At 38.4% G+C, this 15052-nt stretch overlaps 1 protein-coding gene across 5 annotated transcripts in view; it reads right to left on the reverse strand.

The window, feature by feature from the left end:
- kek5 (leucine-rich repeat, immunoglobulin-like domain-containing kekkon 5 protein) overlaps positions 1-15052 on the reverse strand; it is a 292283-nt gene that overhangs the window by 64370 nt on the left and 212861 nt on the right. For 4 of the 5 annotated variants that reach the window (XM_069132089.1, XM_069132086.1, XM_069132090.1 and 1 more), the window contains one exon: positions 12866-13012. In XM_069132089.1, coding sequence (XP_068988190.1) covers positions 12866-12935 — 70 coding nt within the window. In that variant the 5' untranslated portion in view covers positions 12936-13012. Of the gene's footprint in view, positions 1-4561; positions 4629-12865; positions 13013-15052 lie in introns of those variants that run through there. The other variant, XM_069132092.1, reaches the window with a different exon arrangement.

The following is a 15052-nucleotide window of genomic DNA, read 5'->3' on the forward strand; positions in this document are numbered from 1 at the left end:
AAATGGTGTCTATATTCTATTAAAGAGGAGTGTAGTGTAACAAAGTTGCTTGTTTGGATAGAAAAATTTGAATTCGATGAGCTCTAATCTAAAATATCAGTATTAGAAACCTCTGACCTCTATTCCATATTAAAATAGAAACGGGATTGTAAAATAATATTCCAGTGTGAAAGGCTTGCAAGTAAGATAATATTCAATGGAGTGAAGATGAGAAAGAAGCAAAGGGGTTCTAAGGTTTGTCGTTAGTTCGGAACTAAGAACGGAAAGATAGGGCGGCAGCGTAATCAACTGTCGTTATGGCATCTTTGGGAGCATCGTTAGTTTTTTTACTCGTTTTAGTCGTAGATGTCCATGATACAAACGCGACGAAAGAGTGTAGGAACGAGAGAGAGACAGGGAAAGATAGAGAGAGCGAAAGAGAAGCAGAGAACGTGTGCACGCAGGAAGCCACGTTTGTACTCGTATTACACAGACAGTGGTCGGCGAACTGACGTACTGTAATTACCGTGGCAATTACTGCCGACACATTTCACATATACGTTGCCGCCTCATTGTGCTGTTCCGTTGCGCTCGAATTTTCGTGCCCACCGACTCGCCAACTCGCTAGATAAACAGATAAAAGTAGTCGAACAAGGGTTGAACGTATCCCGTACGTGGGATGAAACGACTCTATCGGCCAGAGGTGAATTCATTGCAACGGAAACGGTTCGGTTCTTGCTACGTCTTTTCAGACCGTACGACTCCAATTAAGCACTACGTTCAATTCGTGAGAATTAGGTGTTAAGAGAGAGAGAGAGAGAAAGAGAGGGGGGGGGGAGGTTGAAAGCATTTATATTAGGTTGAATGCAAAGTTTATGTATTTTTTAATAACCGTAAGTTATTTCTTTGTTCCCGTAACCTCATTTGATATTCCACTAAATGCTGTGATTATCGGTGTATTTCTTTTTAAATCTCGTTGAAAGAAAAGGAATCGTTTTTCAGTAGAATGCAGAACAATGGTCCAGCATATATGAGTTTTATAACTACAGTAAAAGATTGGAGAATTAAAGTAGAAAATTAATATGAAGCATTCTCCATATTCGTTAGTCGTTGTAGAACCGTTTCAAATTAATGAGACAAGATTATAATTAACATATATTTTAAAATCGATACTTATAGAATATAATATAATCTTATATTCGGTAGGAATATTATATCTTGTAGGAATATATAATTAGCTTAAAATTTACTCCTTAACGAAATAATGTAGCTGAATTAGAACAATGAGCAGATAATGTATATATGTTAGACAATATGTAACGAGGTAATTTGATAATATATGTACATAAGTCGATTCACAATAATCATAATATACTTCGGTGAATCGTGTATTCGAGTGGAAGAAAAAAAGATATATTAGATGTCTCTTATGAAAAAGGAAGATGTATATGTATATGATTTATCGTGATGTTTACTTGTCATACGATATTTTTGTTAGTTTTCTTTGATTAATGCATTTGTATGTATATTAGAAGATTTAGCATCAACTTAGCGGCAACTAGGATAGTTAGCATCGCAAGATAGTCCTTGGATCGATCGTTACAGCGTCGAACCACCGCGGACTAACTAAAATGGTGGCAACCACTTTAGTATAATTGTAGCTTCGACCTTCTTGAAACTTTAATAGACACGTGTATATTATGTATAACCAATGACAGGTTGAGTAACGTTATTAATCATGAACTACGAAGAACATTAGTTTATTCATTTACTACAAACATATAAGTAACAGACAAGAAACGAAATTAAAACTGAAGGAAAAGCTAGCCGTAATTTATAACTCTGAGAATTCGAACATATTTGTAAGACAAATTTCTCTTTCTAGAATGATAAAACAACACACCACTATTGCATTTAAGAAACCAATGAGAATGAAAAAGCAATGCGTTTTGAAACCACACGAACCATTCTGAAAAAAAGATCGTTTCATTTCGAAGGACAAAATAACGGAAATGAGCCCAAAAACGTACAATTCTGTAGACGAATTAGATACCAGGGCCGATATTAGCGTTTATACCCATTCCGCGGTAGTGTTTCAGGCTATTTACGACTCTTCGTCATTGTCGGCTTTTAATTCACACGAATTTAATTCCAGTCCATTTTCCGGCCTATACGACCATCGATAGGTCCGCGGTTGCGGTAGTGGTAGCGCGCGCACCACCCATTATGCAACGAAATAATAATGATGTATTATTCGCCAGTTACAATAGATACCGAGGGGGTTGAAAATTGCACCGAAACAGGCTTTTGTTATCATAATTAATGAACTCCATCGAAGTGCACGGTTGGTAGCAACTTTCATCTTCCGAATGACGAGCGACCGCTATGTAGTTAGATATACCGCGTAGACACATACTCTCGATTGGCGTGGTTACGTCGCTAGAATTATTATCAAGTCCGACGTGGAATATATGCCATGAGTCGGTGCTCCGTAGCTTATTCGGCAACCCTGAAATTTCACAGTTATCTTGCCGGTCATATGCGGACGAAAGCACGCTTTATCCCATTCTCTCGTGGTTCACCCTCCACCGACCTTCCACGGAAACTAACTTGACCTGGCCCATCATTTCCGGTTCCTCGCTGTAGTTTGTAATGCGAGCTGAACCTTGTTCCGGCGTAATAACATGCGCTAATTGAGATGGATCTCTGCGGACCCTGCGAAAGAATTAAAAACCGCGATGCCAGGCCTCTGCTTTCCGGAGAGATTAAAGCGAGGAAAAGCAAGTCGCACAGTTTCAGGATCGGTGATCGATCTGTGGGTAGAAATGGAATGGACGAGCGACACGAACACTTTTTTATGGTAATAGTTGAAATTGGAAAGAATTACAAATATTATTGATATATTATAATTCAGTTCTGACATGTTCTAAGAATGTATGTATGATAATACATTTTCATTAATAACATTGTAATAATTTATCGATAATATCATTAATAATTTCAATAATATATTTTATGGCACTTTTCTCCGGTATGTAAGAGGTATTTTTCTTGGATATGTAACATAGATTTCCTGTGTACTTTTAGAAAAATTCTTGAGGAAAATAATTAGTATGAAGATGTAAAGCGATAAAGATAGTCAAAAATAACTATGATCGATGGACTTATTAAAAGTGGTAATATTTAATAGCTAGTTTATGTCGTACATAAGTCACCAAAAATAAAGTAAAGCTAGTTTATATGTCTTCTTTTTTTTGTATAAGAGCTTTTATAATTAAAACACCTTTTATAACAGCTAATAGCAGATGTATACTAGCTTATGTAAACAGGTTACATTTGTCAGTTTTATGAAGTACATTGGGGTTCAGGTAATCTTTCTAGGATGAACATCACTTTTTTTAATTTCAGCATCTTAGCTTATTATACGTATCTAAATGTAAAAGTCCCATTGTTTTTTTGTTTTTTTTTTAAATTAAAGTCTTACATATAATTTAGGGGAAGAGTCAATAGATTTTAATTTCTGACATATTCATTAGTAAAACTACTGTCTGACAAATTAAGCTGCTGAAATCGTTGACAGGTTTCTCCACCCTACGTTTTACTTTCGGAAATGACTGTCACTCATAATAAAAAACGACTCACATGGAACTGGTATATTATCTACGATAGCGTGTGAGTCATATGATGAACAATAACATAATAAATATAGCCTGAAAGATTGCACGTTTTTCTCAGACTTGAATGTTTTCTTGTATAATTATTTAAAAGAGAAGGTGTAATTTTTTACAAATATAAAAAAACAAATTAAACTGTTTATAGATGGCAAGATCCATAACGCATTTTGTTTTAAATTCAAGAGTGGCGAACACACGAAATTCAATATTTTACAATAAAAAATGAAACTGGATTCCAGAAAAAAGTTCCCAAATTTCGTATACAAAAGCTTCATTGTGCAAGTACACCGTAAGTATATCGTTATTCATAAAAAGAAATTATCTGAAAATTTATTTGCTATCTTTATTGCTCGTTATTTATAATGCATATGAAGACATAAAAATTACCACCAGAAAACTTAATATATTCTACAACCTTTATAGCTGATATATTACCCATGCTTCGTCAATCGCTGAATAATTCATAACACTACCTTTCGCAGAAACATAATATTGGTGCACGCTCGATGACTAAATCTTATCATCAAAGCAATTATGATAACGACAAGATAGGCCGATAGACGGAGGGATGAGATAGCTAAATTTATTGCAAAACTCAATCGCGAAAGAACATACAGATCTATACTGAAACCTCAACCAGTATTACTTGTACACATTGTGTACATAAAACTTCCTCAAATTCCTAAAAGTCTACATTCCCCGAATTATAACACCACTGCATCAAAATATAACTAAAATAACATCTCTTTACTTCACGATTCTTTTTGCGTATTTTCCACTATATAATTATTTTCGTCTTTGTCATGACTTTAAGTTTAATTTATGTCACCACCACATCCTTCCCTTTCACATTTCACACATTCAGCATTAAAAACTGTCAACAGGTTTTTACCGAAATTTCAACTCACCTCTCGAATCATCCTGTCTTCGTCCGCGATATTAGCCACACTGCACATAACACGTAGGAGAAACGCGATATCTTATCCAAACGAGTGACAGCTGGTCACGACGCGTTCGACGCACGATCGTTGATGGAAACGCACGAGATAGTTCCATTCGGCGATGACGGAGGCGAGAAAATGGAGTTGCGGGTTTACGCGCTAAACGGTATTCGGTCGATGACCTTACGTTTTCGTTTCTGGCTCGTAAACGCGTGAACGATTAAAATCTGGCAGCTAGCACACTTTTTTTTTTTAACAGGCATTTAACCTTCGTGTCGCGGCACGAATATCATCGCGTCGATTGTACTCGGAATAACGTTGTATACCATAGTCCCATGTATTCCTCGAATCCCTTTGTGACCAAGAATTTCTATGTTTTACAACGTTCTCGAAGAAAGTAGCGATATAGCAAAAGAAAATGAGCGACACTTCGTCTTATCGAACGTCATTTTTTCAGCTTAGCGTAATAAATGTAAATGTATCGAGTTCCGAGCACGACACTACCGGTTGCACGATAACAAAGACGCAACCACTCCGGCAGAGTTGAAAAACACATAGATTAGTCGAAGATAAAAGTCTGTATTTACTACTTTCTCGACGGTTACTCGATTCTAATCTCAACCGCGTTTCACTCCCTCTTTTACCATTATCGATTCGCTAATCGACCTTGGGTTTCTCTTTCTTCTCGTTTTCTTCTTTTTTTTCTCCTTGATTCGTTCGGTAGTAAACGGATCGTTGGAAAATAGGTTATTTCAGGCTGGAAAACTTTCTTAGCGGGGATCGAGAAGGAGTTACGAGTTGTTTGGGAAAGCAAAGAAGTTTGGGAAAGCAGTACCGAGTGGACACGATTACTCGGTGGAAAAGGAATAAGGAGGGCCGGGAAAATGGGCCGGGTTGATTGCTAAAAATTACGCCGCGCACGCCTCTTCCATCTGTACACTCGGGATAAGCGAGTCGATCTAGCGTGAGATTGCATCTTCTTGTTAGAATTTGCAACAGCTGCCCTTCCCTGGCATTCAGCAACTGCTCTGGCTATCTGTACGAATACCGACTCAACTACCCGGCCCTTCTTTCTTCTCCCCTCACCTCACTCCCCATTCCTATACACTTCCGATCAGTACAAAAAGAGACGTTTGAAAGAGATCAAACTTCTTTGAGAACGTGTTTGTTAATTCAATGATATACAATACTAGTAGGTACCGGACAGTATATTTTCATTTTCGAGAACAAGTACGCTGTATGTTACATCGATTAACGTAATCTACGTCCTTTACAAGGCTGTTTTAGAGATAATTCAAGGATGCTTCAGAATTGCTTCAAGAATATTTCAAGCGTGTTTGAAAGAATGTTCCAAGGTTTCTTTAAAATTGGTTCAGGATGATTTCATTGATATTCTTCGAACGACGGTTCTATCAATCTTTATATCCTTCTGTTTCTGACCATATTAAACACGTATTTCCGTGTACGATTTGATCGACCTTAACAAACTAATTAAATCGATCAATTCACAACTCCTTTAAAAAGTACGTATCAGGAAATTTTGTGGTTTCAAAGATATGTAACAAAAGCCTACATTACAAGAAATGTTCATAAAGTTGACAGTGTCAAAAAACAAGAGATGCAAAGGACTCGGTCTCGGCGGAAACGATTCATCGATCACGTATAGTGTGCAGCACCGGCGTTTCTCCATTCAAAACAATTTCTTCCTCCAAGCGAAAGGGGAATGGAGACGTGTATTCAAGATGATCGTGACAAATGGAACGGTCGGTGCAACCCGGTGACGCCCTGCAAAAAGAAATAAATTTCTCCGGCGGGCAAGTGACGTTTGCGTCATAAATGATGTACGATCGAGAACGGAGTCGCTGTTTATTTAACTGTAGTTTCACCCCACGTTACTTCCTCCGTTGACATTGAATCCGGTCGAATGCTCGCGTGGCACTGATTTTCGCGACGTCGAGCGGAATGACGCGTGATGTTACGCGTTTCACTGACAACTGTTTGCCCGGGCGAATCCTGCTATCCGAAACATTTCGCATAGCGGTTGATAATTGCACGCTCTCGCGGTTACTACACGGTCACATTTTTGGCCACGATAACGACAAAGTTGTTGCGCGGCTCGTCTCTCGTTGGTTATCTCTCGTCTCGTCTTGATATCTGTATACATTTAGAGTATTTCTGCAATCATGACGCAACGGAAAACGAAGAGTGACGTATCGTGAAAAGATTAGTTGTACGCGCGTGATAAAGTTTTTGAGTCATATGAGACCTTGATTGAAAAAAGAATTACTTCCAGTCAAACGAAACTTCACTTTTCAATTTCTTCGAAAAGAAACCTTATTTTTATGGAAAATAGTCGCAAAAGTTCGACTTAGATGTATAATTTCGATTTTTAATAGGTTTCTAATTTGCTTTGGTACGAAACATACGTTAGAATCGAGTTGAGGCTATTACTGTTTGAGATGAATTGGAAAACACGTCATTGTCATGCAAATGAGTTCATCAAAGAGGTATCCAAGTTTTATCCACGAGGAGTGATTTATAGCTGGTATTCCTCAGAACAGGGTCGTTACAGAACATACAAAACTTTTTACGATACTGCAAGTACTCCCATTTCCATTGTTAAACTAGTCTTTTAGCGATCTTTTTTCAAAACTGTACGAAGTGTGTAATATACAGTACAGTACTATCACGTAGGAGTAATATACAGCGTCATATGAATGAACTATGAGACGAAATAGATTGACACTTTCCTTTCTTCCTCACGTTCTGTATTTTAGAATTTTAGGTTGAATTAGTACCGTAGAGATTAGAACGATGAAACGATGGAAATTGTTACATTAATTGATACGTTCACTGCTGATTGAATTTGTTAACTGATACTTGTATCTTGTATTTAACTAAAAAATTACCATAGATGCTTTCCCAAAATTTTGAATTTACGATGCACGATATAAAATTAAATACTGATTCCAATTCAAGACACGCACTGAACGTACTGAACGCTTCAATCGACCATCTCATTATTCTTGTTTTATCAACCGTGTAATACTTAACAGCACCAATCAATATAAAAAAAAAATGTACCAAACTATCTTCACTTACATATCAACCGATCCTCAACTTTTGAACGTCGGTGTAGGTATCCTCGTTTCACTGAATGAAGATTTACTCGAGCAAACGTGACATTTCGACGCGACGCGGCGTGGAGTTATATCTCTCGAGAGTGTCTCGAGGACCGAGATTCATACTGTACAAAACGGTCTAGGTATGATAAACAAAAGTATCAGTGACGTTTCGCGTAGTCGACGTGTTGAATTTCCAGTGTAATCTGTCGGCGAAGGTGCGTTCGAATATGCATTATTGAACGAGAACGAAGAACTCGCATCGCGTCGTTGGGATACTCGTTCTATCTCGACAATCATGATAAAAAGGTCACGGCTCCGTGATTCTATGTTTCATATACATCGATACATACGTCAATCGGTGCGGGAATTTCACATGAGATTTACGCGAAAGAAAAATAAGAAAGCGACAGGAATTTTCGACAAGCATCATTGTTGCGTATAAATATTTTATTGTTACACGGCCTCGTTCCCAGTCGTTGAATTGAATTATACTTTTACGAGTTTATAGCAGCCGGTGCCTATAAAATTGCCTTGTAGTTTAGCAGCCTTTTCAGCTTGATCCGTGGAGCGAGTACATATATATTGGAGGGAGGAAAAATATCGGTCAATGTTTCAGCCAGCAAATCCAGTCTGGCCGTTAACCCGAAGAAAATGTAATTTCGAACAAAAGAAAGCGCAGAGGGTGAAAGCCACGCTGCGCCGGAGATAACTATTACCGGTTGCGCTAAGGGTTCGTAAAGAATTTAATGTGCACGCTGCTTGCCGGAAAAGTGGAAGAGCTTTTCTTCGAGCCGTTTCGAAGGGCTAAAATAAAAACTTCATCCTTTATTTTTAAAGCCCTTTTAGAGTCTCAGGCAACCAGAGTTTTAGAGCATCGTTCGTCACCGGATTAACTTTCCGCCTTGGCACTTCAAATTGGCGTAAAGACCGACTTATGAACGCAGAAACAAAACGGATATATTACTACCGTATGTTCTTTCCCAATTATCTTCTGGCGTATATATATATATGAAAACGGGTTTTATTATGGATAGGATTCGATTCCACAACGAATTCGATAGCGTAAAACGAGGAAGGATTTCGCGGAGATCGTATGATGTATTTGACCTGATTTACGAATGATACCTATCTTTATGTTCCAATAATTCTTGTGGAACCCGAGCTTTCCTAGATTGATTTCCACGGAAACGTATTTGCAGTAACTGGCATCGTATAACGAACCGTGTCGAAGAACGACGAGAATCTATCTGTATAAACTCAAAATCTCTGACCTATAAAAAACTTTTACCATTTCAGATCCAAAATTAACTTCTAGTACGTTAAATCTACAAAGTTTACTACTTCTCTGGAATAGTACTCTTCTCTTTTCTTGTTCGAGGAACCGTTCTTCTTGTACATTCTATAATTATGAAATACATAGCGTTCCCAAAATTGTGACCATTGACGAAGGTATATGTTCGTAGTATAACAAAGTTACGTTCTATATTCTAAGTCAACGTACGATACCGAACGATAACGTATCGCTGAAATTCGCGCAATGTAGCCAATCTTCGGACCACTTATCCCAATTCTATCGGTAACTGCCGCCGAAACGTAGTCAGCAGGTTTGGTGGCAGTGAAATGAAACGAATTGCGATCGATACCAGCACGTAGGGGCACGTAATCGCTATTAGCTGCGGCTATCAACTAACCACGATGTGGATGATCTGTAGCAGTACGAAATAATCGTAATTAACTCCAGCTATCGGCTGGCTGTAAGGTCGATATATGTACAGCACCAGGACGGAATAATCACGATTAACGGGCTCCATCAGCTGGCCATTATGTCGATTTCACATAGTCGTATATTTTTCAAGGGAAACTCACGGACCCATTTACCCACTGACGTATTTCCGCGGGGGTGTATTCTAGTTTCGTTTCAACCATGTTGCTACGTATGAAAAGGGGTCTAAAACAGGGTCACTGGATATTCTCTTTCAGTCCTAGCTACATTCTCTATTTCGTGACCAACGCGTCAGTGCACCTCGTTTTCTCTTTTATTCTCCTGACTTTTTACTCTTTTTCTGTTTATCAATTAATCGTCTGATTTTTGCGTACTGCATCTTTGATGTCTGAAATTCGAGAGAGATTCGTATAAATGGTCGAAGACATCTGCCGCAACACATTTTATATCTTCGTTGTTATTACGAATAATATATTTACTAAAATTAAACAGCGAACAGTAGAAAATGTATATTTCTTTTGAAGAAATGCAAAAAGTTCTGAAGTTTCGTTAAAAAATTCCTTTTCGTTTTATTCGCAACATTTCAATTGCAATCTTGTTCGATCAATCTACGCTATCGAATTGCGTGTCTTTAAAATTGTGATTCTGAAATTCTAAGATTTCGTTGAATATTTTCTTACCGCTGTATCTTTCACTATTTGGATTCCACGATTCTATGAAGTTTAAACGTATTGAAGTATTTGCGGTGTTATGATAAACTATTTCCTGGTTTTAATGGGTTGATTTGAAACGATTAAACGAAACCCTTTTAGAAAAAAAAAACTTTTTCGCAAAATTAAAATACTAAAACTCTAAATCATTCAAGAAAAAGCTTCTTCTCTATATCTACCCTGTATATCCTACAGGGAGGGCATTATTACGCGTTTGGCCAAGTCAGTAAATAACGTTCACGGACTGTGCGTCATTGTGGCCGTAGCTCTGCACACTCTATTTGATGCATCCAATTTCCACTGATGATGACCAACTTTGCTTTACTTGAACGCGGTCTATGCCCGACAGAAACCGCATCCTTTGCGTCCGCGTAACAGCATTGACAGAATAATACGCACACCCCATACGATAGGGCGGAAGGAGGCATTCGTTGCAGGCGAAATTTACGGCATTGGGATTGAATAAATGGGCAACGTGGCAAACGTGTGCCTTTAGGATCAGCAGATGCGTTATCGGTTATACGTTCGCCACCGATGTATGAACACGACGGGATTGTAATCAACATAACGGGGAAATAAACGTGCACGTGGGATGTTCGCCGTATCCACAAGTCACCCACTGACACCCGTTAGCGTTTCTCCAGGTTTCGCAATCACACTGTTGCGTTTTGAACGCAGCCGTGTGCAGGCACGAGTGCAAATGGCGCGTCCTCCACTCTGCGGCCAAAGGATCATCTGATATTCTAATGCTATTTTCAACAGTTCAAACTAATACATTGATGTATCAAAGCAGCATCTATGTGAAACGAGCTTCAATTTTATCAAATGGAATTGCGATTAGGATTTCTTTGATTTTTTGGATTTCGTGATTTGACAACCGCGTGTAATTATATAATAATAATAATAATTAATTTTAATGCCGTATTTTGATTGTTTTAATACATCTGGAAATTATTACGAATTATTATGATTACGAAAATTTGATACTTTACTGACACCGGTTTGAAATTTGATAGATTTGAAAATTTGACGAAGATAAGAAGCGTAGGATGAAGAAATGTAGAACCTAATAAAGAAGTGCTGTACTGGAAAATAAGGATACACGCAAATACATTTTATACGTATTTGATCTGCTTGTTGGAAGCATTATGCTGAAAACAGAATTGATAATTCGATGTTTAAATTCATCAAGATAAAACCAACCAATTCCACAATTATTTCAATCGATATTCAATTGCGATTAAAAGGGTAGCAAATGAATAACTCCTTGATCGTCTTGACGCGCAGGTAATAATCTGAGCGGGTTCATTCTTCTCCCGTAAATTTAAATTTCACCTCGAGCTTCGATCTGCTAGGGTATGGTAATATCGATTCGCACTAAAAATACAAGTATCGTTCCCGTGGGACGCTGGAGCTCCACGATAGCCCCAATATAATTCCACTTTCTGGTAATTCCGTCATTCGTTATACGTTTCCATTTTGTGTTGAAACCGTACCGTGATGGCCGTGGCACACAGTTATGAATCTGAATGCAAGTGCGAAAGAGAACACGCCGCGGTGCACCGCAACTTGCCCAGTAATTTTGGTCGTGTCGTAGCCATGTTTGTGCCTATAGCAAGTAATGTAATCAACCCTTAACAGTCCACTTCTTTCCCTGTTCCTTACACTGGTACCATTTTGTTTCATTGGCAGCCGTTTTGTTTCAAGAGAATACAGTAGAACTCCGTTTATATGAACTCATTGACGAACAAACATCTTATATTGTACAATTTAAGTTCACATAATAGAAGCTTATCAATTTTCCACACTATCTATTATGCTTCTTCTGAGATAAACGTAAAGGATTAGTCACTTTGTCGCATAATCACCGTAGGAAAAGTAATATGTGTATCGCGACACAAACTGATTGGATTTGGTAATTGAGTTTGGAAATTTAAAATTAAAAATTTCGTAGGTTAATTTTTGTAGGGTGGCTAGTCGTGTAGGATGGCCGAATTAATCGAAAAATTATACGGTTACCAAGGGAAGGAATTAATTAAAATGGTTCATCAAATTTATTGGGAAAGAAAGTATAGTCCGCGTTGATTACGCGCTAAATGGACTCGTTAACTTAATAGCAGTTATTTCTATTGCTCTTTGGTACAAATTCGCTACTAAAGAAGTAAAAAGGAAATTCCATTTATTTCTTGAGAGTAAATCATTTCGTCGGCGTTTGCAATATTTATTTGCAATTTATATTTTAATAATTGTAGATCGTAATTTTGTACGATTGTATATTACGGTGACGAACGATGAAATTATTATAGATAATAAAAGAATATACGTCGCCTATTATGTCATATGTGGTCACGAATCAAATTATAAAACATTTCAACTGTTCTTCAGTTAAAAAAAAATCATAACTCTTATAATTATAATGGTAATACACCTTTCTCAAGACTACAGTACAATTACAGTACTCTGACGAATGGAACATCTGATGACTGAAATGCACATTCTCATAAGAATTTATGTATCTAACTGTTCTGACGCATTCATAACGACAGTTCGTCAGGCCACGTATCTATCGTAACCCTAGCATAATCCACCAGTCAACGCACGAAACAGCGTCAAAGAGCAAAGAGGCATGAAATCGACCCAAAATATAAATCCACACATGTTCCATCAACGAACAGAATTCAATTTTACAGAGGGTTAGAACAGATTTACTCACGTCTGTGGAGATTTTCTTGGCGGCGCGTCGGTGCCTCGTCACTTGGTCCGTGGATCGATCGCCGGCGCATCAATATGTCGCTCCTGATCGCTGACTCGAAGATTCTTCGTCGACGTAAGTGGCGGCAATCCCCGCAGACGCGTGACACTAAAACACCAAAGACGAATGGTCCTCTATTAGATGAGTTCGCGGTGGACAGGTTTACGATGCGATCGATATCGATAGGTTCCATAGTAGCCACGTGCAACATCACGCTCGCGTTTTCGCGTTGAGCTGTTGCCGCGAGCATAGATATTATTGAATTCCTGATACGCGCGACACATCGCGCGCGCACTCCACCGAACGATAATTAACGCTGGCTATGCATTTTTCATGACACTTTTAATTGCAACGCTGTATCATGTGGCCGCTTTAATCAGGCCGAACTAATTTTCCCGCGGCCACCGTTCGAGACTTCGGCGAAACTTGTCGACCATTGCAGAGGCCATTGCGTTGCATGATTAAAAAGTTTTGCACCTGACCACGAAACGAACCGCGGGGACCCTTTTAATTTGGATTTAAGGCGCGCGCGGGACGAACCAGCCAGCTTTATTCGCGCCGACCGTGAAATTGTCGAGAGACAGGGAGCCGCGCCTTTTCGGGTTCGGATAGAGCTCCGAAATTGCGGGAAACTGGCTCGTCGAGCGTGATTTCGCTCGTTCGTTTCGTTCTGTTGGTGAATGGCAACCCGGTTGAAATACGAGAACGATATTGCGAAAGAAGTTGAATGGGCTGTTAGGTAAATTGCAAGTACACTGGTGAGGACCAGTGGCAATTGGCGGATTTATTGGGAAATTCCTACGTTAGGTATTAAGAGTAATTTTAATTTGGTAGGTCTAGGGAATGTTTGGTTAATTCAAATTGTTCTATCCAGAGGAATGTTTTATTATCTCAATCTTCGTATAATATTTATACTGTGATTTCGTTTAATTATTAAATAGAGTTCTACTGATGTGCTTGTAATGAAATTCTGAATGTATCAACTTCGGCGCAAAGAATAATAGACAATCGTAGGAAAAGTTATATAGAACAAAGGGACTTTTTGACAAACCTGGAACTGTCAGTTGCAAAAGCGGCCAACAACTGCTATGTTATTAGCTGTCGCGCGAGCGTGGCAACCTGGTTGAAATAGTCACGAAACACAAAGGCTAGGGCAGATAGATGTAACAAAAGAGAATATGGGGTCAATCGGGCAGCGACTGTGAGTAAATCGATACACACAGGAAAATGAACGAAAGCTGACGATAAAAGGAAGATTGATTTACGACGGTTTATCATTGGCTTGGATGAATGGAAAGCAGTCCATCAATTCTGTCGCTGCAGGAAAAAAATGCGCGAATCAGTCGGACGTTATACCATTGCGGGTGGATGTAATTTCATGAGTGCAATTTATATAGATACGGAGAAAATTTTAATGACAGGAAGTACATTGTTTCTGCAATTGCAGTAAGAATTTTACGAAACTATTTGTCAGATAATCCAACAAAAAACAGACAAAAATTATACTATGTACTTATATTGTATTTGTTAGAAAAATAAGTGTTTATATTTTTCAATATTGTGTTTCACAGAATGAACATTTTTGGCGTAACCATATGCAAGTACTACTAAATGATACGAAATTTAATATACTTGGACTTAATTACTTAATTTGCCGTGTACAAATAGTATTTTCCATATTTACTATAATTCGAAGAATTTTCAATGTAGAAAAAAGAATTGTCAAATTACGAATCCAAACACCAGCTGTTACACACTAAGATTTTTTTTAGTAAATATAATGGAACACATACATAGGATACTTCATCAATAACGAAAGCTAAAATCACGTGTAACTTCAAAATATCTAGAAACCTATAAAAAAAAATCCACGATACACGATAATCGCCACGTAGTACATCTTCATACACGTACAATCCCCCGTAGCACGGGCATTCGAATCTTACTGCACGTTCATGGAAACGTACGTGAGATTGTGTGGTCGCAACCGCGCTCCCTAAGTGAATGGCGCGTTTCCGGTTTTCTTCTGGTAGCCTTTTGAATCCGCCGGCGGTTTCCATAACCACACGATATAAGGCAGGAAGAATCGACGCATTTCGTCGATGTCTGTGGAAGAAACAAGAAGCAGAGTAAGGAGCTCGAAGAGAG

This window comes from Bombus flavifrons, chromosome 2, assembly GCF_040668555.2.
Source record: "Bombus flavifrons isolate JBK064 chromosome 2, iyBomFlav1_principal, whole genome shotgun sequence".
Lineage (NCBI taxonomy): Eukaryota > Metazoa > Arthropoda > Insecta > Hymenoptera > Apidae > Bombus > Bombus flavifrons.